Source organism: Tupaia chinensis, unplaced genomic scaffold, assembly GCF_000334495.1.
Source record: "Tupaia chinensis unplaced genomic scaffold, TupChi_1.0 Scaffold000354_1, whole genome shotgun sequence".
Lineage (NCBI taxonomy): Eukaryota > Metazoa > Chordata > Mammalia > Scandentia > Tupaiidae > Tupaia > Tupaia belangeri.
The window spans coordinates 5,953,392-5,980,606 of NW_006159849.1; the positions used below are offsets into that span (position 1 = coordinate 5,953,392).

Below are 27,215 nucleotides of genomic sequence, written 5' to 3' on the forward strand. Positions count from 1 at the left end.
ATGCCATCTGCTGGTCCCTCAAAAACAATTTAACCATACTTTGTTGAAGTAACTGAAATTTTACCAAATAAGATATCCAAGTTATCAGATTTCCTTCTGAAACACTGCTGAGCAGGTTTAATGCGGTAAGACGCTTACCCACCATTCACCGTCACCTTAGCATGAGTTAGTTTACCCGGCGTCCCTCCCGACAAGAGGCTGGACTTATGGACCGAAGGTGTGAGTGGAGGAAAGGGTGAGACAGAGGCTGTGTGGTCACTGAGCAGAAGGCACTGTTCTAGGGAAGCTCTGGATGCTTAGGGGTCAAGAATGAGGGAGGCAGGAGAGGAAGGACGATACCCAAGCTTGAAACTGACTAAATGGTCAAAAGTTTCCCTGGATCAGTGCATCACCCTCAACTTCCAGCTGACCCCATCAAACCCGGGCTGTGCTTTGAAGGGTCTAAGTGATTCGGGTGTTCTGTCTTCTATGTCTTTGTGGTTTCCATACAGGGAGGACTTAGAAATCTGTTTAAAAGATTGAGCTTCCACTGGTTTACTGCAATCTTATTTTCAGTTTTTTTTTTTTTTAAACCTAGAAAATGCTTAGTAAGAATGTATTGGTCATCAGAAAAAAGTCATGACGTATTTTTGCATAGAAAAATACGTCATGACTTTTTTCTGATGACCTAATATTTTATTCTAAATGGGGAGGGATAGCGGTTCCTTTAGCAATCTACATTTCAGACATCCTGCAAATCTTACCATTCCACAACCACGGTTTCCATGTCACTGCAGTACTTTATACAGACCCGCTACATGTACACAGGCCTACAGGTGCTTGGGAAGTGAGACGGGGGTGGGGGCCAAGGGAGGAATGGGGCGGGCAAGGTGCTAGGACCCTGGGCAAGAGGAGAAAGGACCATGTTCCTTACTCTGCATAAGTGAGGGTTCCCCTCACTAACATAAATCAAAGTAGACGTCGGGGCCCAGATGGTAGAACAGTAGAAGAACATGTCTCTGGAGCTGACCCACAGGGGAAGGCCCAGAGTGCACGTGCTGGCTGAAGCTGGGTGGATCGCAGTGTCAAGACCCTGTGGTGGGTGCTGCCTCTCTGTCTCACTATCACGCTGGAAGAAGTAAATAAGTTTTTTTTTTAAAAAAAGGACAAATGTGCTTTCACTAGAATGAAAAAAATATTTCCCCCTACTTACAGGTTTCTATTTTTCTTTTTTGGAGAGGTTGGTTTTTTGTTGTTACAGGGCACGTGCGCTCACCAGAGAGACAGAGAAACAGAAAGCAAGAAATTACCTCCCAGGGCGGATGGCCACACCGCAATCCCTTCTCCTCCCTTCTCCTCTTGGGATCTTGGGCACACACACACATGCGCCTGGCGTGAGTTTAAGCCACTGAGTCCAGGACTCAAACCACAGTTGACTACATGGGAGTCCAGCGACATAGCCATTATGCTAACTGCTGGTCCCCTCTATTTTTCTTTTTAAAAGAATTTTCAGAGAATGTGTGTGCTTGTCAGAGAGAGAGAGAGAGAGAGAGAGAGAGAGAGAGAAAGAGAAAGCATTCTCCCAATGGGACATGTTCTTCACAATCCCCTGTCCTCCATCTGCCCAAGACGTGGGGTATACAGACAGATACCCGGCATGTTTTTTCCAAGCTGCCAGGCAGGAATTCCAACTGCCATGGGTCATGTGGGATCCAGCTCCCTTAACCACAAGGATACACAGCTGGCCTGGCTTATTTCTTCAGAGTATGGTTTAGGAGAGGTGGAGGTAAAAACTCTTTTTACCTTTGAAGGTTTGTCAAGAGGTAGTTAGAGGGACCAGCAGTTGGCGTAATGGCTATGTTGCTGGACTCAGATCTGGTGGCTTAAACTCACGCCGGTCGCATGTGCATGTGTGCCCAAGATCCCGAGAGGAGAATGAAGGAGAAGGGATTGCGGCGTGGCCATCCCCTCTGGGGTGCGATTTCTGGCTTTCTGTTTCTCTGTCTCTCTGACTTTCTGGTGAGAGCACGTGCCCTATAGCTAAAACCCCTCCAATAAAAAGCAGCAGTTAGATTTCTCTTACTAGGGATCCAGGCACTGCAGATATCCTAGATAGACCAGGCCTACGGGACCACTTTTCATGAGGCTTTGTCTACAGTATCTGAAGGATTAACCCACCCTCCCTTGCTCATTTCCCCACCCCCTACACTCAGCCCAACCCACACAACTGGAGTCCATGAACATTTTGTGGTTTGGTTAAGAATGGTTCTAGCAGCTTCTCAGATAACTTCCAATGACCCCACCTGCTGGGATTCTTGCCCAGGTAATCCCCTCCCTTGAGTGTGGGCTGGACCTAGGGACTTGCTCCTGATGAACAGAACGTGACAAGGGGGACGCAGCGCTACTTGACATAGCTTATGAAAAGACGGGCTGCTATTGTGCTTGCTCACTCTGGCTCGCTTGCTGGCTTTTTCTGAGGAAGCCAACTGCTGTGTTGTGAAGTGCCCAGTGAAAAGACCAAAGGGGCAAGGAACACAGGAAGCCTCTGGGTGGTAGCTAGTGAGGAACTGAGGCCCCCAGGTCGACAATCCAAGAGCAAATGAAGCCTGCCAACCGCGTGGGTGAGACTGGAAGTGGGGCTTTTCTCAGGTGACCCCTGTGGTGACCATGGCCTTGACTGATGTCTGGACTGGTGCCTTCATGGAGCCCTGAATCAGTGCCAGGTTGAGCTGGGTCTGGATAAGCCACATAAGCTGTGAGAGCACTACGAACAGCACTGCAGCTGTTGTTTTCGGCTGTGATGTTCTTGTCATGTAACGATAAGCAATGAACACAAGGGGACTTCTAAAATGTCATAAAAAATGGAATTAAACTATGAAATTACTTTGATGCAAAAAAAGGAAATCCACGCAATTTTTCATAAAATGCATTTTCCATGAACTTCTTGAAGACCTCCCTAGTACAAGTACATACAAATTTTTTTCTTGGGTGGGGGGGGGGGAGATTTTTACTATAGGGCATATGGGCTCACTGGAGAGACAGAGCCAGAAGGTGAGAAATCGCTCCCCAGGGTGGATGGCCATGCTGCAATACCTTCTCTTCCATTCTCCTCTCGGGATTTTGGGCACGCACACACATGCCCAGCATGAGTTTCAAACCACCAGGTCAGAAACTCAGACCATGGTCAATCATAAGGGAGTACAACGCCTTAACCACTACACTACCTGCTGGTCCCAAGTACATATAATTTTAAAAGTATACACCCAGGGGGACCAGCAGTTAGCGTAATGGCTATGTCGCTGGACTCCCATGTAGTTGACCGCGGTTTGCGTCCCAGATTGGGTGCCTTGAAACTCATGCCAGGCACGTGTGCGTGGGTGCCCAGGATCCCGAAAGGAGAATGGAGAAGGGATTGCGGCGGGGGGGGGGGTGGGGTGATTTCTTGCTTTCTGTCTGTCTGTCTCTGTCTGGTGAGTGCACGCGCCCTATAGCAAAACTCTCTCAAAAAAAAAAAGTATACACCCAGGGAGCCAGCAAGTGGCATTTATCCCACATGGCTGACATGGCTGAGCACGGTTTGAGTTCAAGACCTGGAGGCTTGCTTTCTCACTTTCCCTTTCTCTCTCTCTGGTCAAATTAAAAAATAATAAACAAATATGATGAAATAAGTAAATAATTCTTTTAAAAAGTATACATCCTGTATCCTCTGGTGTTATTTAGTAGGCTAGAGAGTTCATGCGCTTATCAGAGAAAGCAACAAAGAGACAGAGAGATGGGGAAGCATGCCCTAGTGAAGCGCAATCTTGTTACAATCTCTTCCATTTCTCCTTCCTGTCTGAATTTTCAACCTCACACAAAGATGCCTGTTATGCTTATCAAGCCATGGGGCCCAGGATTTGAACTGCACACTCAACCATGAGGGACCCGGCTCCTCTAACCACAGGACTAGATCATTCTGACATTTAAACATGGGTTTCCTTTGAAAAATAACTTAATGGGTCTAGCACATGACATATTGTTTAAGGCACTGGACTACCGTAAGGCCAGTCATGGTTCAGACCTGGCTTTCTCTCTTTATTGCTCTATACTTCCAGCCTAAATAAATAAATAAATAAATAATATTACTGATTTCAAAATAATGCAGAGAGAAGAGTTGGGGAGCATAAGTGTCATCCTTTTGCTCATCCACAAATGAAGACAGACCGCTAACTTCATCTTTGTTCTTTACAAAAGCAGCATCCCGGATCAATTCCTTTTTTGTGGGTTGGCTAGTTACTAAAGCCAAAGAAACTGCCTGAGGAAAATGAGTCACCTTCCTCCTCTTTGCCTCTCCGGTAGAAGTTATCAGAGAACTGCAGCAGCACTAAGCCTGCCCGATGGTGTGCGCATCACCAGAACGCAGCCCAACAGCCTGAGTCTGAGATGCACCAAGCACAGGGAGGTGTGGAAAGGCCGGCTGAGGAGAGGCGAGTTTTCACCCTGACACTTACAGGAGTGAGGGCAGGGCAAATAAGCTCAGAAGAGCTATGGGGGTGGGAAGTAGGAACAGGTTCCATGAATTGAATTGAATTTCCATGGCCCTACTCTGGAAGGCAAATACAGCCTGCGCGAAAGAATGAGTCAGAATTCTAGGGTTTCTGCCTCTGTCCAACACCCCACCCCTCGGTGTAAACAGAACCCACAGGGTACGTTCGTGCATGCCATCCTGGAGGACATCAACTGGCATTTGAGAGAACAGAAATGTCAGTCCATTAAAGGATAAAGAAACTGGCCTGCTTCCTACCCAACTGAATCAACAGAAGGAATTTCAGCAAAGCTGCCAGCTCGTCTTTGAACTCTGGTAGGAAAAAAGGCATGGCCCACATCACCCCTACCAAGTTAAGTGGAGAGACAGAAATGAAGCCACCAGCTCAGGTTTAAAACTAACCCTGGGAGAAAAAAAAAAAAGAAAAACAAAAACTAACTCTGGTAAAAGATGACACTTTTGTTCACAAATACCCTACTGTTAAATACATAATTATTAGCCTTGGCCTAGAACCCCACAGAAGTCATTACAATGAGACATGAGGGGCCAGTGGGTGACATAATGGTTAAGGTATTGGACTCCCCCATGGCTGATCACAGTTTGAGTCCAGACCTGGCAGCTTAATGGTTTGAGTCCCCACCAGGTATGTATGCATGCTCAGAATCCCAAGAAGAGATTGGAAGAAAAGGGACTGCGGTGTGGTTATCCCCAGTGGGGTGACTTCTCACTTTCCCTCTCTCGGTCAAGTGCATGTGTCCTTGCAAAAACCTAAAAACCTCTGATCAGATGGCCCAGCACGGCCCAGAAAGAGTGGATACACACTGACCTTTGGGGCATCTGTAAAGTACATGGGAAGATACACACTAAGGATTGAAAAAGCTAAAAAGTAGAGAATATTTATTTTCCTCCTAAGTAAGAGTAAAGAATAAAGCAAAAAGAAAGAGTAGTAATTCCCCGAAGGCTACCCCATCAAAGAGAACAAGCCACTTCAAAGGACCGATTTTAAAATAATTTAAAAACTAACAGAAGTGTAGAAATCAAAGAAAGAAGGCTTTTTGCATTTTAAGATGCCCCTTCTAATCTAGACAAGCACTGCATCATCGCCATCAAACGCAAGCCTAGATTTAGCTTGACTTCATCACTGCTCCATCTCTGCTGCCTCTGCCAATCTTAATCCTCCAACCCACGTGAAAACAGGATGGCTTATGAACTTTCCTGCTTAATTGTCTGTAAAGAATTTACAGGAAAAATGAATTCGTCCCTGTTATCCTGAGGGATTTTTAGTCAAGACAGTGGTTTCTGGGCAGAAATGCCGAAGCATGGTGGACTCAGGGGTCACAAATATACAGTAAGGAAAACGATGCAAAGTGAATGGCGGACTCGGTGACTAACACACCAAGCACCTCTTCCACTACTCCTACCAGCCTCACCGTGAGATCCAGGTAAATCTTTCACATTCTCTGTCTTTGCATGTGATGGGTGTGCAAATATGCAGTATAAACAGTTCTTTCCAGAAAGAGGTTTTTGTTCTTACTCTCCACCACAGGATGCGCGTTTTGGTCTCCCTTCCCTTTACGTAGTCCCCCAAAATGCCAGATGCCCAAGGTCACAACTTACTAACAAAAAAGTAAGCTCAGAGTAAAATCCTTTTCAAAAAATAGCAACTGCGATTTCTAGGGATGCCGGAATACTTTTCAGTTTTTCTGGGTTTTGTCTTCAAGGCCAACAAATAAAATGTGTCTTCTACTTTGCTGAATCATGGCTTCACCTGTTCTGCAAGAAGGACGACATCGTGTGTGAAATCTAGAAAGTGAGAGAACAGTGCCCTCAAGCGGCTAAATGTGGTACCGGGCCCATAGCTTTGTAGAACTTGAGCAACTGTTGTTAAGGAACCTTAGGGTCATTAGGTTCCTCCTGAATTTTTTCCACTGTATAAAAAGGAGGCTTGCTGAGTTTAGGAGCAAGGTATCAGATATGTGGAGACTGTACTATTATTATGATTAAGTTTCTTTTTTTAAAAAATAAGAGTGCAATACAAACACAGACCAGCACTCTCCACAGGATCTCACACTGAGACCTCCTCCCCCAGCCTTCCCATCAGTCGTGATCATAGGGGTGCACACTCGGCCTGCACAGATCAAATGCAGAACTGAACTTGTAATCTTCCGCATGCCCCCCCACCCCAATTTATTATTGAGCCCAAACCGACACCCACAAAGTTAAATAGGGAACTTTACTCTCTGGACAATTCAGGCACCAGGAATCCACTTTGTCTGTGTCTCCATTCCTTGGCTAATTCAAATGACTGGGTTTTGCCTAGGCTGCCAGTGCTTTTCCTAAGTCAGGGATGGTTTGCATACAAAAGCTTCAGTTTCAGGACCGGCAGGTGCTGGTGTGGTAGTTAAGGTGCTGAATTCCCACATGGCCAATCATGGTTCAAGTCCCAGACCTGGTGGTTTGCTTTCTGACTTTCCCTTTCTCTCTCTCAAGATTAAAAAATAACAATGAATAAAAATAAATAATTCTTTAAAAAACAAAAAGCTTCATTTCTCAACATCTGCTTGCTAAGCTAGTAATACCTAAATTGGGCCTCTGGATTGCCTTATACATAGGGTAGAGTCCTTTAAACACTCCTCCGGAAAGTGGTAAAGCAGAGATTTATCTATTCAGCAGGCTTCCACGTGTGTGAAATGTTATATGTATAAGATAGCTTATTGTGGGGCCAGCAGTTAGTGTAATGGCTATGTCACTGGACTCCCACGTAGTCGACACCACGGTTCGCGTCCCGGACCTGGGGGCTTAAACTCATGCCGGGTGCATGTGCGTACGTGCCCAAGATCCCGAGAGGAGAATGGAGGAGAAGGGATTGCGGCGTGGTCATCCCCCCTGGGGGGTGATTACTCGCTGCCTGTCTCTCTGTCTCTGTCTGTCTGGCGAGCGCACGCGCCCTATAGCAAAAACCTCTCCCCCCCGAAAAAAATTATTTGTAATAGTAAAACATTATTTGTAATAGCAAAAGATGAGAAACATCATCTTTATAGGACTGAATAAGATACATCCAGATCATGAGTGTGAGTACAGCTGTAAAAAAGGGGCAGTTCTACACATTTATATTCACAGAAGTGTGCTCCACAGTGGAGTCTTCAGGGATGCATCTGAGAAGCAAACCAGTGCAAGATCATGCTACATTTGTACTACATGGAAACATGCATTGTTATATCGGCTTGGATATACACAGACCATCTCAGGAAGGATGTATGAGAAACAAAGGACAACAGCTGTCTCCCATTTCCAGTAACAGGACTGAGGTATGAACATGATTTTCTGTTTTGTTATGAGGTATGGACATGATTTTCTGTTTTGATCATTAATATTTCTCCAGTGTTTAGAACAGGGGCTTTGCACGTTGTAGGCCCTCAAGAGTATCTAGAGAATGAATGAAAAACCTTAACTAATACATATATGCATACACACATGCTATGTTCAAAGAGGAGAACTGGGATTGGATGGCTAGAAGTAGGAGGGGAAGAGAGAATTTTCACTCTATTTTTTTTTTCTTTTTACCTTTAAAATTTTGAATCATTAGGGGCCAGCAGGTGGTTGAAGGAGCTGGACTCCCACATGGCTAATTGCAGTTCGAGTCCCAGACCTGGTGGCTTGCTTTCTCACTTTCTATCTAGCTCTCTGTCTCTCTCTGGTCAAATTAAAAAATAATAATTAATAAAATTAAATAAAAATAATCATTTAAAATTTTTTGAATAATTAGAATAGGCTATCTGAGCCAGCTGTCATAGTGCATGCTGGTTGATGCTGCTATTGGGCAGGCCGAGGTCACACAGAAGGCCTTTGCCCACTGTAAAAGCTGTGGAAATGCACACCTATAATATCAGCCACTCCAGAGGCTGAGGCAGGAGATGACACAGCAAGATCCTATCTTAAAACAAAAGAAAACAAAAACAAAAAACCCAAAACTACCCATTCCAAAAAAACTTCAGATCCAAACTAAAGAGTAAAGAAACAATAATGAGAAGTTATTTTAATAGTGACTACAGTAAGTCATTGTTTGGAGGATGATTTAAAGACACGAGGGCCAAACATGTGATATAAACCACTAATCATTAATTAGCAATATTTCTAAAGTATTACAGCATTGCATGAGCATTATACCACAAAGACCATGGGCCTCACATAGAGAGGTTCCTGCTGTGTTGTAGCTTCATATATTTGTTTAGGTGCCAGAAGGCACGGGTAATCACGAGAGAGAGGAAGAGAGGAAGCACCCCCAATGGAGCATGGTGATACTGTAATCCCTTCTCCGTTTCTCCATCTTGTCATGATTTTGAGCACACGTGCCTTGTGTGCTTTTCAAGCTGCCAGAGCCAGGATTCAAACCATGGTCAATTATGAGGGATCCAGCTGCCCTTAACACCACCAGGCCATGTACAGATCTGGCCTGTAGATTCATCTTTCTAAGTTTCTTTCTTCCCTCCCTCCCTTCCTTCCTTCAGCGGGCAAGAGAGATACAGGCATCCCCAGTAGGGTGTTCGCACTGCGCTCCACCCCCAGCTTCAGACAGCCTGTATTATGGGCGTGTGCAGGCCTTGCACGTCAGGGGGGGCTTCTGGATGCGAACCTGGAACCTTCCTGTGTGGGTCAGCCTCACAGAGTGCTGTGTTACTGCTATGCCATCACCTGGCCCCTGCTGCCCTGCAGATTCTTAACAGACAAGTCTGTGCTCTTTGCAAAACCCATCCCACCTCATGTCTAGGTTTACCCTGAGGTTGCTTCCCTCATCAGGTAAATGAAGCCGTGTGCCCCTCCCCACTGAGTTTCCAGTGGGGTTAGTCACTGTGGACCTTTGGATGATGCCACACGATGGAGGAACTCATTAAGGGTCACTGGAAGCTTCCCTTTCATGGGAAGGAAGGGGATGTTTTGATTCTTTACAAAGGAGAGTGTGGGAACACCAGATCCCCAGCCCAGACCTCCTGAATGGGAATCTCCAGGGTGGAACAGGGCACTTCCTTCAAGGCACAACCGTTCTTCCCCCCAGCACTGAGAAGGTCCACTTCAGATAAAAGCTACCTGGGCTAAAACAGAGGATCTACTTCCATGGACAAAATAAAGTCTCTCTCAAGGACACTCCCAACGCCCTGATTTCTTTTTAAGCACTTTACCCAGAGTTAGTTCTGGATCATTCCTTTCCTTAGCAACTCTATCCCTAATTCCCAGACCATCATTCAAAACTCAGCTCCCACACCCACCCTATGCCGTTCTTTCCCCACTGTAGGCTGTAAGTCTGGTGGTGTTCCCTGAGACGCCACTGTGAAACGCGCGGCACCTTCCTGTCGGGCCAGATCAGACTTTAGGTCCAAGAACATTCAGCTGAATAGGAGGCGGCCTGAAAGCAGCTAATTATCCATCAAAGAAATCATGTTCCAACTGATATGCTTGTTCTCAGCGAGCACAGTCCTCCACAGTAAGTCGGATAATTGGTTAAATAAGGCCTCAGAGGCTCTCGGCGGCTGGGAGGAGAGATGAAAATGCACTTCATGTGGCTTCCTTAATGCAATCACCAGTTAAAGGGACTGCGAGGAGCTTAACAAGCTCCTAACAAGCTCATTACAACCTCACGCCTGTGATCTCCCCCCGGCCGCCACAGGATAAAGTGCCCTTGAAGGCCTTGCTGGGCCTTGGCCTCAACCCACGCTGATTTCATCTGCCTCCACCAGAAGGCAGCTGGTGTTCCCATCACCAGCTGCTGGGTCGCATGGAAAACAAGCCAGGAGTTGTTCAATCATGTTCCCAAACAACTAGTATTTTATTAATCTAGGAGAAGAGAAAAAGGAATGCCACGCTCAGATTTATTTGGATAATCCTTTCCATCAACCTATTTTTTTCCAGCTGTTGTGCTCTGCTTTTAGAACTGATTTTTTTTTTCCCTGTAGGGTATGTGTGCATGTTGGGGGAGAGAGACAGAGAGAGAGAGAGAAGAAGCACCCCTGGAGGAATGACCATGCAACACATGCCACAGTCCCTTCTCCTCTTGGGATTCTGGGCACACCTGAACACACACATGCCTGGCTTATTTTATTGGGTTGTAGGGTTATCTGCATAGAAAAAAATACGTCATGACTTTTCCGACAACCTGATACAAGCCACTGGGCCCAAGACTGGAACTGCCTCAACTAGCATGCCACTGGCTGGTCCAGGACTGCTGTCTTTTTGCTTATAATTTCTCAATGCTTCTTGCCTGAGTTTGTTTCAGGGGACACTAACTATGCATCTACCCCAGAGAAGTTGGACACGGCACTGCCGAGGCCCAGAGCCCTCTGGTTTGAGAGACATCTGTCATTCTGAGAACAGCACTTCTGGGTCTGGAAACTGATCGTTCCCTTCAGAGCAAAAGTGTATTTTAATTAATTAATTAATTAATTTTTTTGTAGTTTTTTTTGCTATAGGGCGTGTGTGCTCGCCAGACAGACAGAGACAGAGCGACAGAAAGCGAGAAATCACCCCCCAGGGGGGATGGCCACGCCGCAATCCCTTCTCCTCTGTTCTCCTCTCGGGATCTTGGGCACGCACACGTGCCTGGCATGAGTTTTTAAGCCACCGGGTCCAGGACGCGAACCACGGTCGACTACATGGGAGTCCAGCGACATAGCCATTATGCTAACTGCTGGTCCCGAGTGTATTTTATGAATGCTCAGCCCTCGATGACTCAGGAGGACACTTCGGGAGTGCTGCGTAGGTCTAGTATAATGGACCTAGATCCTTTCCATAAAGCCGTGTGAATAAGGTAGAGACACTGGGGCAACACTCATAGCATGCAACTTAGATGGCCCCCGTTGTCCTACTACCTGGTGACCCTGACTGAGGGTGCCTGGAAGGGGAGGGCTAAGAAAGGAGATCACTTGAAGGGATGGCAGGAAGGTGAGGCTGTAGGCCATCTGCAATTTCTGCCTATCTCAAGCCAGCATTATTTGAGGCTCCATGGCAGACACTCCAGTAAGAGAAGTAAATGGATCTGGCATTCTTCTCATTCGTGTTAAACTGAAACCTTTGCCAACATCAAAATCTGGCCACCCCCTGCATCCCAGGCCAGGCAACATGTACTACTAGAACCACATACTAGTCCCCTCCCCTCAAGGAAGCTCTGCAGTTGATGTTGAGGGCACACTATGTTGAGATTCACATCTTGGCTCGGTTGGTGCGGGCTTTCGTTATTGGCTCAATAAATGTATTCCCTACAAGTTCTAGGCAGAGCAACTTTTGATAAGTCATATCTCAAATTCCTGAGGAAAATGCAATATAAAACAATCACCCCTGAATGTGTGTGCTCTGTAAATCTTCATTTTTTAAAAAAAACTATATTTTCTTAAAGGGATATAGCTGTGATTAGAATTTATGGCGTACAAATAGCAGTATCAATAAGAAAAGCCACCCTATGTGCCTGTAGAATCGTGTCCAGAATTCTTCAACTAATTCAGAGGAAAACTCTCCTGAAAGACACAGGAACTGCCCTTCCTACCCAAATGATAACACTCGGGAGCGAGAAGACCTGACGTGACAGCTGCTCCTTATACCCTGGTGTAAATGAGGGTAGAGACATAGCTTGAAAAGAGACATTTATTTGTGGGAGAGGATAAGAAAGCCATAAGGCTATACGTTTTTTGAGATATGACGAAGAACAAAAAAAAGAGGGAAACTGACAGAAATGAGAAGGTGAGGTCGGGGCCAGCAGATAGCACAGTGGCTTCACTGCGGGGCCCACACGTGGCTGACTGCAATTACAGTCCCAAACCTGGTGTCTTGAAAATCACGCGCGGCATATGTGTGTGCCTGTGTGTGTGTGTGCGTGCCCAAGATCCCAGGAAGGAAATGGAGGAGAAAGGGTTGTGTCATGGCCGTTCCCCTGGGGGGTGATTTTTCACTTTCTCTCTCACTCTCTCTGTCTGTCTCTCTTTCTTAGGAGCACATGTGCCCTATGGCAAAAACCTCTCAATAAAAAAAAAAAGAGAAAGAGAGAGAGAGCGAGGTGAGGTCCCTAGAGGCAAACATAGTCAACTTGCTGATTTTTCCCAGAGTTCAGATCTGACTTGATTCCCTCTGTTTCTGTTTTGTCGATGGGAGTGGAGGAGTAGAAAAGGGGACAATGAGTATAGAACCAGGGTACTAGCTAGATGGGTCCGAATCCCTAAAAGAACATAAAAACTGAAGAAGAAACACTAAAAATGTAACAATAGCAGAAGAAATTTAGGCAAGATGCTTTCCAAATTCCTAAATTCTTATAGTCAGAGTCTAATCAAGCTCATTATATTTCTCTTTCCTTAAATAAGCTATAAAATATGGCAGCCTGGGAGCAAAGAGAAAGTGGAAGTATCTTCTATTATTCCCCTTAGTAAAGTAACAAAGACCTGATTTTAATTAAATTTTTGTCATGGGGCATGTGAGCTTACCAGACAGAGAGAGAGAGGGAAAGTGAGAAATCACCCCCCCCCCACCCCAGGGGGAATGGTCACACCATAATCCTTTGTCCTACATTCTCCTCGGATTCTGAGCACATGCAAACACGTGCCCATTATGATTTTCAAGCCTCTGGGTCTGGGACTCGAACTCGAACTGTGCTTGACTATGTGGGAATCCCAAGCCTTAACCACCATGCCAGGTGATGGCCCAAAGACCTTTTTTCTAATGGACAGGCCTTGGCATTTTTACAGTACCCAGTATGGTTAAAGAATATCCATTCTGGGGACCAGCAGATGGTGTAATGGTTATGTCACAGGATTCCCACGTAGTCAACTGTGGTTCACGTCCTGGATCCAGAGGCTTAAAACTTAACACTGGGCGCATGTGTATGCATGCCCCAAATCAACAGAGGAGAATGGAGGAGAAGAGATTGCAGTGTGGCCATCCCTCTGGGGGGTGATTTCTCACTTTCTGTTTCCCTGTCTCTCCAGCAAATGGACATGCCCTATAGCAAAAATCTCTCTACAAAAAAAAAAAGAAAAAAAGAAAAGAAAAAAAGCATAGACTCTGTATCTGTGGGTCTGTTTCTCATGATGCCACATCTGTCCACAGCCATCCATCCAGACTTGTCCTCCTCAGCATTCCTACATTTCGGAAACATTAGCTGCATTAACACATTCCCAGTGATGTAATGAGGGGATAATATGTACAGCAGGGAGTAGAGAGTGTTGTAAATGCCTCCCGGGGGATCAAATGCTGAAGGGAAGTTGAATAACCAAAGACTTTATTTGGTGCAAGTTTATTCCTTTGCCGCAAGCATGTTTTCCCCTCCCGCAGTAATAGGATACGGTTTCTGAAAAGATACAAACACCGCATCTATAAGCAAACATTTCCGTGCCTTCCTCTCCCTCTAGGGAACCAAGAACTGAAACTGCTGCATCCTAAGCATGCTTATCTAATCGAAGAGGGAGACTTGGGGGCTGAGTTTGCATTTAAGGGATGAGGGTAGAAAACAAGCGCTGCTTCAGGATGAATTAAATGGGGAGACACATGTGTAACTCGTGAATAATGAAAGGAAGAGGACCAGCCCTGGCCTGGTAGGTAAGGTGGCGGGATCCCACTGGCTGACAGAGTGATTTGAGTTTTGGACCTGGTGACTTGAAAAATATACCAGGCACATGTGCATGAGTGCCTAAACTCCTGAAAAGAGGGAGGGGCGGGGGAGCAGGGATTGCAGTGTGACTAACTCCCACGGGGGATACTTTCTCCCTCGTTTTCTCCCTCCCTGTCTCTCGAGCGAATGCATGCGCTTTCTGAAAAATTAAAAAAGAAAAAGAAAGGAAGGCTATTTCTATGGACAGTTTGTTGTATATTTCATTGTCATTTTTTAACCTCAACAATCCACTTATTTCGACTTTGTGCATCGGGAAATGTGGGGTTGGGGGTGCTTGGCTTAGGTGAGCTCTGGAGTTCTTTGCATTTCAATCGCACACACTTACACTGGAAATTACAGGTGAGGAGCTGGGGAAACAGAAGCTCTCTCACACTGCTGGCAAGACAGCAAACTGGTATAGTTTGGGGGAAGCGGTACTATGAATAAAACTGCGAAGTATACCACTGGTGACCCAGTGATCTCACTTAGAGGCATAATCCTTAGGGAAACTGTCACAAAAAGTCTCACCGCACAGCGCTTATCAATTTGAAAACTGGGGAAAACCTAACACCTATCAACAGTGAAATGGATAAATAAAATGTGGCCTCTTCACTCAAAATAACATTACACAGCAGTTAAAAGGAATGACAAAGCGCTCTCTCTGTGTGTGTGTGTGTGTATATATATATACACACGCACACAAACACACACACACAAACAGACACACGTATATATTTTTGCCATAGGGTGTGTGTGCTTGCCAGAGACAAAGAAAGAAAGGGAAAGTGAGAAATCACCCCCACAAGGAATGGCCACACTATCGTCCTTCCTCCTCCATTCTCCTCTTGGGATTTTGAGTGCACATGTACATGTGTCTGGTATGATTTTCAAGCTGCCAGGTCTGGGACTCGAACTATAGTCAGCCATGTAGGAGTCCAGTACCTTAACCACCAAGCCACCTGCTGGTTCCAATATTGGTGTTTCTAAAATACAAGCTATTCAGGAGTTTTCATTGGCTAAATTTGTGATAATCTGAGTAACTAAAAGGAATAATGATTTATCTAGAGGCTTGCAGCATTCTTTACTGGATTCAAAAAACAAAAACAAAAACAAAACTTGAAAATAAAAATGAGAAACTAGGGGGCCCACAGGTGGCATGGAGGTTAAGGCAGCTGGATACCACATCCACATGTCTGACTGTGTGGTTCAAGTCCTGGACTCCCTAGCTTGAAACTCATGCCAGGTGTGTGAGCCTAAAAGCCCGAGAAGAGAATGAAGGGACTGTGGCATGGCCCTCCACCGTGAGGGTGATTTCTCACTTTCCCTCTCTCCCCATATAGCTCTCTCTGTTTTTCTCTGGTGAGCACACATGCCCCATAGCAAAACAAAACAAAACAAAACAAAACAAAACAAAACAAAACAAAACAAAACAAAAACAAAATAAACGAAAGAAAAAGATAAAAAGGAAAGGATGTGTGCAGCAACGCTTCTGACAGATGTACGGGGACGGGCGCTCCGGTCCAGTCCCTGTGTGAGGGGTCAGGTAACACTAGATGTGACTGTGAAAAACTGAGGCAGCCCAACCTTTCAGGCCTTCCCTGTCCGGCTCCCTATTTTCCAGTATGGCAGCCATCGGCCACACATTGCTACATGAATTTAAATTAAAATTGGCTAACACTGAAGAGATTCTAAATTTCAGTTTCTCCACTGCACTAGTCACTCTTGCAGTGCTGAAGAGCTACCTATGGCCTGTGGCTATTGCACTGGGCTGCAGATATACAGGACCCTCCGGTCATTGCTCAAAATGCTATTGGGCAGAGATGATCTGGAGCTGAAAATCTGCCTTTCTGACAACTAGAGCACTTTGGTTACATGGCTTTCCTACTTCTATCTTTCTGCATAGAGGAAAACCAAGGTAATGACTAGGAACGTTTCTTCATTTCTGGAAAGAATATATGTCCACTATAATCCTCAATGATAATTATGACTAAAGACACACTGTCTCATCAAGAAGAATTAGATCAACTACGTTTTGAAAGAGATTTATCAATTATCCATAGTTAAATAAACATTGTATTTCATTTCCCCGAAAACCTAGAAAGTAGAAAAAGAAGCTGAAGAACAATAAGAGCATTATCTAAGAGCCTGTATTTCTCACCTGTATACGGTGTGAGGGACATACACTTCTCGAATTGGAAATTCCAAAATTTCTTTGTGTAGACGTGTTCGGTTTTCTGGAAAGGGTGTCACAGGCAACATTTCAGGAGTCAGACAGCCACTGACTACCTCTGGAGCTGAAGAAATCTCTAGTCTGAGCAAGCCTACAGAAAGAAAACAGGAATATCTTAGTCATGTTATAAAGGAATCAAGAAAGACTGTATAGTTATTTTATGAAAATAAGAAAAAAGCATCACAGTGTAAGAGTTTTATAATGTCTGACTAATTTCCTATAGTTTGAGAAAATGCGAGAAACCATAAAATGAGTAGGAATGGACTAGAGGATCCTTAAAGTTCCTTCCAGAACTACCACACTATATCCTGCATGATTAAGTAACTTTGCTGCATTGCTAGCACTGAAAATTGGTGGTTTACAACCAACGTAAGTTCCCTGGGACCCAAGGATGCTGCAGAAACAGTCCCTCAGCAGCAGATGAGAATAAAGAAGATGCCCCTTCATCTTCTAGCAAAGTTTCTCACGTTCACTTTTTTATACTAAAGGCTCTGTGTAATATTTTATTTGCTAAAAGAGGCTCCTCTGTTCAAGCAATTATCTGATTAACTGAGAAATGAGACCTAAAGCATGTTTATCTATAGAATCAATCCTTTAAGAAAAATAGAAAACATGAACAGATTTGCCAAAAATGTAGACGCACTCAGATTTTTAACTTCTAATGTAACATTTCATGTCTCACTTGGCAAATACTATTTTATAAATTCTAGCATGAGACAGAGTGTCTAATCACAAATGGTTTGGGCACAGCTAAAAAAGGATAAAGGCGAGCCATTTGTACCTGGGATTGACTTGACTCTTCTCTGTAAGGATGAAGATCTTTTGTAGTCAGCTAAAAACTTGAATAAGTCTTCATCACTAAGGCGATCTCCCTCCTGCCAAGAGAAAAGTTGGGGTTACTTCAGATGTACCACTGACTCTTGGGTTAGAAACCAAGCAGTTGTTGGGGCTGGCAGGTGGTGTGGTAGTTAAGGATGCTGGACTCCTACATGGTGGACTGTAGTTTGAGTCCTGGACCTAGAGGCTTGCTTTCTCACTTTTCCTCTCTGCCTCTCTATCTTACTGTCACTCTGTCCCTCTCTGATCAAGTTTTTTAAAAAATAAAGTTAAATAAAATAATTCTTTTTTTTAAAAAAAAAGAAACCAAACAGTTCTTTGTCAATTGTTTTGTTTTTAAGAAATATTTACTTACTTTTACTGATTATTATTATTATTATTTAATTTGGTATAGGGCACATGGCCTCACAATGAGAGAAAGTGAGAAAGCAACCCACCAGATCTGGGACTCAAACCACTGTTGGTCATGTGGAAGTTCATTGCTTTAACTACCACACCACCTGTTGGCCCTCTCTGGGTCAGTTTATACCCTTAAGTTTTCTAACAAGTCTGTCATAGAAATTAGGATTACAGACAACTCTAAAATCATTTAGTTCAACCTCTTGTCAAACTTTGCTTCTCAATCAACCTCACAGAAATTGCTTTAGAGATGGGCTTGTACTATATTCTAAGGAAGCCTGTTTGACCAGTAGAAATCTATACCCAAAGAGCCTGCTCCTATAATTTCAACCCACTGGTGCTAGTCTTACTCCCTGGAACAAGAATAAGTTTACTTTCTTCAAAGATGTGAAGGAAGACAAAGCACATTTCCTTAACTCACGCTCTCCACTTGCCTTGAAGAGGGTTAAGCATAAGAGCTACCCTCCACATGCCCACCATAGGACAGACATTCTGCCGAGGGATGCAAAGCACAATCTCTCATCCTTAGAGCAATCCAGTAAAGCAGACAGGTAAGTATGTCTTGTTACCAAGGAGACATTCAGATTTAGTTGCGTCAAGTACCTTGTCCCCCAAAGTAATACCATTAGGAAGGAGTGTTTCTTGAACAGAGACCCTCTCAGTTCATTTATGTTACATGGCATGGTGCACTGAGCCCCATACCATCCCCACACTTCAGATTGTTAACATCACCCCTTTTCGTGCCTCATGGGAGCCAGCAGGTAGTGTGGTGATTAAGGCACTGGATTCCCACTAAAGCAACTGCAGTTCAAGTCACAGACCTAGTAGCTTAAGAATCATGCCAGGCATGTATTCATGCTTGCCCAAAATCCTGAGAAAAAAAGAATGGAGGAGAGGGATTGCAGCATGGCCACCCCCCCTGGGGGGTGAGTTCTCACTTTCCCTCTGTCTTTCTCTATCGGGCGAGTGCACACATTCTATCTCAAAAACCTAATAATTTAAAATTTCAGATTTAAGTACATAAATAAATGCCCATGAAAATTGCTTGCATTATAGAAAATATCCCCAAACAGCCAAACAAAGTCAAAGTCCATTTTTTTAAAAAAGGGTAAAATAGAAAAAAAAAAAGAAAGGGTAAAATAGAAGTAACAAGTTTACCATCTTACTTATTTTTAAGTATACCGTTCAGTAATTTTAAGTGCATTTACATTGTTGTATATACAATCATCAGAACTTTTCCATCTTATAAAAAAATCGGAAACTCTATCCCTATTAAACAAAAGCCCATCCCCTCTTCCTCACGTCCTCTTCTCCTCCTCCTTGGTAATCATCACTCTTTTTATCTTTATGAATTTGATGACTTTAGGATGTTTCTTATTTTTAGAGTAGTCTCAAAGTTTATTTAGCTAACCAAGAGTACCATCCTCAATGGTCACCTTCTACGAGCAAGAGGGTGGTGAGAAGGACGAGAGTCGGCCAAGAAACGCTGAGACGGGGGGAAGTCAATGTATCAGCCAGACTGTTTTCACAGCCTAACAAATGAATGGACCGAGAGAGTTCAAACTGGATCAGTATTATGGGAACAAATGCTCTTGGTAAAAGAGCTAACGCTCACTGAGCCCTTTCTGTATTCCAGACACTTGGAGAAGAGCTTCGCATGCATCATGTCACCTGCGCCTCCCAACAGCCACATGAAGCACCATTATCACTGTTTTTGGATATCATGAAATCAGGGCTTGGTGAGGCTAACTAACTTGTTTTGTTTTGTTTTGAACAGAGGTTTTTACTATAGGGCATGTGCGCTTGCCAGAAATCACCCCCTGGGATAGTCACACTGCAATCCCCTTTCCTCCATTCTCCTCTCAGGATTCTGGACATGCACTCAGAAGCACCCAGTGTGAGTTTCTTCTTTTTTTTTTTTGGAGAGGTTTTCGCTATAGGGTGCGTGCGCTCGCCAGACAGAGAGAGACATAGAGACAGAAAGCGAGAAATCACCCCCCAGGGGGGATGGTCACGCCGCAATCCCTTCTCCTCCATTCTCCTCTCGGGATCTTGGGCACACACGCACACGTGCCTGGCGTGAGTTTTAAGCCACCGGGTCCGGGAAGCGAACCGCGGTCGACTAAGTGGGAGTCCAGCGACATAGCCATTACGCTAACTGCTGGTTCCCTCCCAGTGTGAGTTTTAAGCTGCCAGGTCTGGGACTTGAACCGCAGTTGACTATGTGGGAGTCCAGCTCTATAACCACTATGCCATCTACTGGTCCCCTGACTTGCTCTTTTAATCAGCACATAAGCTCCTTCTTTGGGCTCTAGCACCCATGCAAATAGGCAGACAAATCCAAACGTACTGTAATGTGGAGAGTTACCTGCTTGAAAAAGCTGTTAATGGTCATAGTGGTGGTTTTGAAGTTGGATCCAACTCCATTTTCCTCCAAGGAAAGTGCTCTTTCAGAAAGCCTTCGAGATTGGGACAAAGTCCTCCGCTCACCCACGGAGCTTCTGCCTGTAAGAAAAAACAACTGTCATGCTAAAGTATGCCTTTCTGTTTGAATACACAGAGGATTTACTAACTTTACCAAATATGAGTTTACAGTCATTGAACAAGCACCTGAGCACAATCATCCTTGTTCTGAACAGCCCCTACTTTTTTTAGTCCCCTTTCCTGAGTCCCTAAACCTCCTCAGACCAGACTGGAGAGGCCATGAGCAGCCGTGGGCCTCTTCCACAGCCAGATGCCACCCAGGATGAGTCCAGAGTTGCAGCCGGAACACAGTCTCCTGATAAACTTTATTTAGTCGGCACAGTGTTTGCTTTTGTTTTATTTTTACATTTGCATTCCTTTGGGAGAGGCTTGTACTCAACTGCCCCCAAAGGCATTTGCGATTATGATCCAAACATGCTCGTGGTAGCCTGTGTGCATCCCGAATTCCAGCTTTTCCTCTGCTCTCACTGTGAGCACCAGGCAGCAAAACTGGGTTTCTGCCTTAGATAACCTGTCTAATGGGGATGAGAGCCCAAGCGTGGGCTGGGCCCTGAGACTCTGCTTAGTTGTTTCGTATCTCCTGTGGGGATTCAGGTGGGGATCTCATTGCTTTTTACTGCAGCATTCAAGGTTCTGTTGTGAACAGTCAAATTCCTTAGAACCCTAATAATTCCAATTTGTGTCTTTGGATACTCTTCTCCTTAATTCTTACCATGATGCTAAATTGGAACTTCTTGCTACCACTACCTACCTGCACTTGTCAGATTGCCTCAGTATAAAATATTGCATTCGCTGGTTGCTTTTTAAGAATCGGTCACTGTAGTCAGGTTAATCTACCCTTGATTTAGGGATTACCTGAGGCCTTAGCAAGCCCTGTGCCTGACTTACCTAGCTCATGGTGCCCTCTAAACTCTCTCTGTAACTCCTTTAGATAAGGTATTCTGATATTAACAGAAGTTAATATTTTAAAATTGTGGTGTGGGGGCCAGCAGGTGGCACAGTGGTTAAGACACTGAACTCCCACACGGCCAACCACGGTTCAAATCCTGGACCTGGTGGCTTGAAACTCAGGCCAGGTGGGTGTGTGAGCATGCCCAAAATCCCGAGAGACCGGAGGAGAAGGGATTGTGGTGTGGCCATTCCTTTAGGGGATGGTGGAGGGGGTTTCCTCACTTTTTGTCGCTCTGTCTCTATCTCTCCAGCAAGTGCATGCACCCTATAGCAAAATCTCTTTAAAAAGTCATGATATGAAGGTTAGGATGAAGTAAAGTGAGGTTGGTTTTTGATGAATCAGAAATAACTCAGCAGTTCTGACTGGTTATTATGCAAAGCTAACTAGAAAACAGCAACAGCAATAACGAGATATCCTTTCCTCCACTCCCCTGCTGAAAACAACATTTCAGAAGTGGCAGAGCTAAGGAATGCATGAGAAATGTGAACACATACTTAAATATTTGCTGGATACAAAGGCACTTAAGGAAACAAAAACCCGGCCACAGGTGGTGGGGATGAGTCTGCTAGAAAACTATAACCCAGATCACTATAACAGATCCACACCCAAACTGCTTGGGAAAGTAATGGTTCAGATCAGGGACGAGGAGATGAAAAAGGAAGAAATATACTAAGTAAACTGGAACAGTAACTGGATATTCTTCTGGCACCTACTTTTCATTTCATTGGCCAAAATAAATATATAGGGACTGCTATAGGGACTGCAAATTTTACTGAGAAACCTGTTTTGCTTTGAAAGCCTTTGTGACAGTGGTTTTTCTTATGTTCAGGGATAAGTAAGAGTATCTCTGTTTAACACACTATAGGTGTTACTACATTTCTTGTTAGTTTTTTAAGCTTATTTAGTTTCTTTCATGAGAGAGGGTCAGGTACCATCCACTGGGTCTAGTCACGCAGTGATCTCCTGACCCCTAGCCCTCCAGTTAGCCAGTAATTCTGGTGGGCCCATGCATGTTTCAGATTGACTTGGGATATGAACTCTGGTCTTCCATGTAGCTCTAGCAAAGTACAGTAGCACTCTACCACTGTGCCACTGCACTGAGCCATTTTCTTGTTATTTAAAAAAAATTGGGGGGAACCAACAGATGGTGTAATGTTTACATCGCTGGACTCCCACATGGCCAACTGCAGTTCAACTCCCAGACCCGGAGGCTTGAAATTCACACTGGGCATGTGTGCATGCCCAAAATCCAGAGAGAAGAATGGAGGAGAAGGGATTGAGGCATGGCCATCTGCCCCAGGGGGTTATTTCTTACTTTCTGTCTCTATGGCAAACATTCAAAAATATATAGGAACTGTAAATTTTACTATATATAATAAAATTAAGAAATATATATGTGTGTGTGTATAAATTATATATCTATATCTATATCTATATATAAATTTGCTACAGGATACAACGTGCACTCATCAGAGAGAGAGAGAGAGAAAGTGAGAAAAGAAAATTGCTATTCTGGGACTCAAACTGCATTCGGCCATGTGCGAGTCCAGTGCTTTAACTACCATACCACCCACTGGCCTCTTTCTTGTTTTTTTTTTTTTTTTTTTTAAAGAGATTTTTGCCTGGGGAAATGGGTTCTCCCCAGGGAGTGAGACGGTGAGAGGGAAAGTGAGAAATCACTCCTCAGGGGGAATGGCCATGCTGCAATCCTTTCTCCTCCATTCTCCTCCCAGGATCTTGGGCACACATGCCCACATGCCTGGCATGATTTTCAAGCCACTAGGTCTGGGACTCAAACTGCAGTCAGTCATATGGAAGTCCAGGACATAACTGCTATGCTATCTGCTGACTCTCCTTTCTTGTTATTTTTAAGAATTGTATTTTGGGGGACCATAAGATGGTGTAATAGTTACATCACTGGACTTCCATATAGTTGAACACAGTTCAAGTCCTGGACCCAGCGGGCTTAAAACTCACACTGGGTGAGTGTATGCACACATGCCCAAAATCCTAAGAGGAGAAGGGACTGAGGCATGGCCATCCTCCCAGGGATATTATTTCTCGCTTTCTGTCTCTCTGAGCACAAGCGCCATATAGCAAAAGTCTCTCTTAAAAAAAGAAATATTTTTCAGAGGTGATAGCTACTGAAAATTAACTTTTTAAAGTGTCAAACCATTCAGAAAATTTCAACCTAAAATCTTACTATAAGAATACATTTAGCGGGACCAGCAGATGGTATAATGATGGCTATGTTGCTGGACTCCCATGTAGTAGTTGGCGGTTCAAGGCTTGGACCCAGTGACTTAAACCTCATGCCACACATGTGTGCATGCGTGCCTGAGTTCCCGAAAAAGAATAGAGGAAAAGGGGCTGCAGCATGGCCACCACCACCCCACCGCCGGGGTGATTTCTTACTTTCTGTCTCTCTGGTGAGTGCATGTGCTTTTAAAAAAAGAATACATTTAGGGCCAGCAGATGGAGTAGTGGTTAAGGTGCTGGACTCCCACATGGCTAACTGTGGTTTGAGTCCCAGACCTGATAGCTTGCTTTCTCACTTTCCCTCCCTCTCTCCTCTCCTCCATCTCTCTGTTTCTCTCTAGTGAGCACACATGCCTTTTAACAAACTTAAAATAAAAAAATAATAATAAATAAAATATATAATTTTTTAAAAGTATATTTAAACTTCATAATTGTTTCTGGTAATTTTTCTGTGGTGTGTCTGTGTGTGTGTACATGCATGCATGTGTCTGCATGTATGTACATGTTTGGTATTTTAGACAGGGTTTTGCTGTGTTATGGTCCTCCTGCCTCAGTCTCCTAGTAGCTGGGACAACAGAGCTACCACACACAGCTTTTTTAGGGTGGGCCAGGAATTGAACCTGGACCTTTCAGGTGGCCTTAGCAGTATACTACCATGTAAGCTAACATGGCTGGGCTTCATAGCAATTGTTTTGGGGTCTCTTTCTAGACATGCTTATGCAATTCAGTCATAATAGTGCTTAATTCTATTTATCGCCTTCTCCCTTCCCACTCCCCACACTTAGAGCACCCCCAAATTCCCACTAGTAAGCAGCTGCCCTCAGAGTTGGTACACTGGGGAGTCCCACCACAGATGAAAATCTTACCAACCATGGGCTCCACATCAGTTACCTCCCTCTCAAGGGTAGAAACATTGAAGAAGCTTGATAAGCTTATGGGTGCCCAGGCAAAGGGCATCCGGTATTTTCCCAAACGCTGGCAGAAGGATTCAGCTTGAAGCTTTAGTTTTTCAATCTTTTCTTTACTCTGGAAGAAAACAGAAATAGATAATTTGAAATAAGCAATATGGCATCAGCACGAAGCCCACTGCCTCTGACACAGCTATGACGTGACCTCCAGAATCCCAGCCCTACTGTTCAGTAAGAGTGAATAGGCAGAACAATGGCTCAGCTCAGGCCAGAAGTCAGGCTGGTAAAGAAATCGAGATTTTAAAGAGGAGGAGTTTCAAGAAAGGCTTTATTCAACTAGTAAACTACACCCACACCTATAAAAAGAGTCAGAGACTTGTTATACCGGCCAATCAATCAATGAGTGATTCTTTGAGGTGCTAGCCATGTGACCTGCATTTGCACAAAAGAATCTCGGGATAAAAAGCTAAGTCTAGGGCCAGCCTGTGTCGTGGTAAATCAGGCCAGCAGGATCCCACACGCTCGACTGAGTGGTTCAAATTCACAACCCAGTGGCTTGGGAGGCACACAAAGAGCATATTTGGATGTGCCCAAAACCCCAAAAGGAGGGAACAGTAGAAAAGAGGGGACTGACGCATGGCCATCCCCTAGAGGGGTCAGGTGCGTTTTCACTTTCCCTCTTCTATCTTTCCAGTGAGCACATGCACCCTCTGTCAAAATAAAAAGTAAAAAGTGAAATCTTAGCATATCTTTTATCAAGTTCCCATGTGAACTTTTTCAAGAGTTACCTTGGAAAACTCCAAACAATTCTATAAAATTTCCTGACAACTCCTCATGATTTTGACAACATTTGTTAGGTATTTGTTCTATGTTCTGAATAAAAAATAGATGAAAAACAACCAATGTTGGGGTTGGCAAGTGGCATGGTGGTTAGGGGCGCTGGACTTCCACATGGCCAACCATGGTTTGAGTCCTGGACCTGCTGATGGCTTGCTTTTATCACTTTCCCTCCCTCCCTCTCTCCCTTCCTCCCTCTCTCTCTCTCTCTCTCTTTCTTTCACTCTGTCCCTCTTTGGTCAAACTAAAATAAATAAGTAAATTAATAAAGTTAAATAAAATACTTCTTACAAAAACTCCCAAAACAATCAATGTCTAGAGTTAAAAAAATTTTACTCCGAATTTATGAATCTACAATAGAGTATTGATTGGGTAAGTCTTATTCCAGAAAAGCCATGTTTGAAACTCAAACTGGGAATGTTTGTAAACTGGTGCTGAAAAAACAGGTTCTCTTCCTAGGCTCAACACCAATGCTGTGCTAATGCATTCATGATATACAGCAGTGACAGCAAGTTATCATACCTTTCCACCATCGCTTTCCTTGATAACCATGTAGGGTTCTGCACAGTCTCCAATCTCGCCCTGCTGGAGGACTTTTTCAATCTACCAAGAAAAAGAATATTAAAACAAAGCAAATGAATGCCATTCATATAAAGGGATCTAGGCAACCATGAAAATTATGTTTCATAACAGTATCTGATGACATGGGAAGATATGTGACCTATGTTTTTAGATTTGACAAATGAGCATGGGCCTGGCTGTGGTGGCCCAACTGAGAAGGTGCCACTGTACAGTGGCTAAGGCTCTTCAGTTCCTGTCCCAGTCTGGGCAGGCTGGGTGTGGTGGCATGTGCCTGCGGTCCTGGCTGGCTGGGAGGCTGGGGCTGAATCCCGACATGATGGAACCCTGTCAAAAATACCTATCTTTCTTTCTCTCTTTCTCTCTCCTTTTCCTCCATGCTCTTTCTCATTTAAGATAAAGTAAGGATGAAGAGTACTGTACAGTTTGTTAAAAAGAAAACCATACAAGCATATTACAGGGATTAGCAGATGGTGTAGTGGTTACGTCAAGCATATTATAGGGATCAGCAGATGGTGTATTGGTCACGTCACCGGACTCCTACATAGTCGGCTGCAGTTCAAATCATGGGCCTGGTGGCTTAAAACATGCACCGGGTGTGTGTGCATGCATGCCCAAGATCCTGAGAGGAGAATGGAGGAGAAGAGATTATAGAGTGGCCATCCCCCCTGGGCATGATCTCTCTCTGTCTCGCTGGTGAGCATACGTGCCCTATAGCAAAAAACAAATCTATCTCTCTCTAAAAAAAAAAAAAAAGGACATTACAAGGATGATAGTAGAAACACAGCAAATATTAACAGTAGTTATTTTTGTATGCTGGGATTATATGTGATTTTTATTTCCTCCCTATTGCTTATGTGTATTTTCTATTTTTAAACAATAAACATGCATTATGTCTATAATAAAAAATGCAATAAAAGTTATTTTATAAAACAAAACTCATGAGACACATGTAGGAAGTGAAAAGCTCATTTTCTTTATTATTACTTACAATATAAAAAAGAGATATGGTCTCTGTAAAAGTCAGGTTGGGGACTAAAACCTTCCAGAACATGAATAAATGAACAAAATAAATGATCTGTAATCATCTCCCTTGTACTTCCTATTAGGGTTAATTCTCTAGATTTAACAGACTTGGACAGAGACTCAAAAGTGTTGGACTGTGCGGCTTCTTGGCTTGCTGGCCAGGTAATAGAAATGAAAGTTAATAGAAATGAAAGTTAATATGAATGAAGGGTGCAACTGTTTGCTGTGCTTCCTTTTTGCTTCAGGTGGAGGGCCTGGCTGGCTGCCTGCCTTCAATATTGGCACCATGTTTAGAAGGAAGAAATGAATTTTAAATTCCTCCACTCTCAGCTCAAAGGACATTTAACTTTAAGGTTGAACAGAAAAACAAGTGAATTAAATCCCATTAGCCTATATTTCAGTTGTGAAGATCCTTGAATGTGGAATCTGGGTCAACATACTGCAATGGGTGTACATTCTTTTTTTAATTTTTTTTTTTAACTTTTTTACTATGAAGTGCAAGTGCTTGCTAAAGAGACAGACAGAGAGAGAGAGACAGAAAGAGAGAAAGTGAGAAAGCACACCCCCACTCCCCAAGC

The 27,215-nt window shown here is 44.0% G+C and overlaps 1 protein-coding gene across 9 annotated transcripts in view; it reads right to left on the reverse strand.

The window, feature by feature from the left end:
• Positions 1–27,215, reverse strand: part of DOCK8 (dedicator of cytokinesis 8) — a 267,141-nt gene that overhangs the window by 122,627 nt on the left and 117,299 nt on the right. For all 9 annotated transcript variants that reach the window (XM_006152456.3, XM_006152453.3, XM_006152460.3 and 6 more), the window contains 5 exons: positions 25,555–25,635; positions 24,154–24,313; positions 19,961–20,097; positions 17,138–17,231; positions 16,285–16,447 (listed from right to left, as the gene is read on the reverse strand). In XM_006152456.3, coding sequence (XP_006152518.1) covers positions 16,285–16,447; positions 17,138–17,231; positions 19,961–20,097; positions 24,154–24,313; positions 25,555–25,635 — 635 coding nt within the window. The remainder of the gene's footprint in view (positions 1–16,284; positions 16,448–17,137; positions 17,232–19,960; positions 20,098–24,153; positions 24,314–25,554; positions 25,636–27,215) is intronic.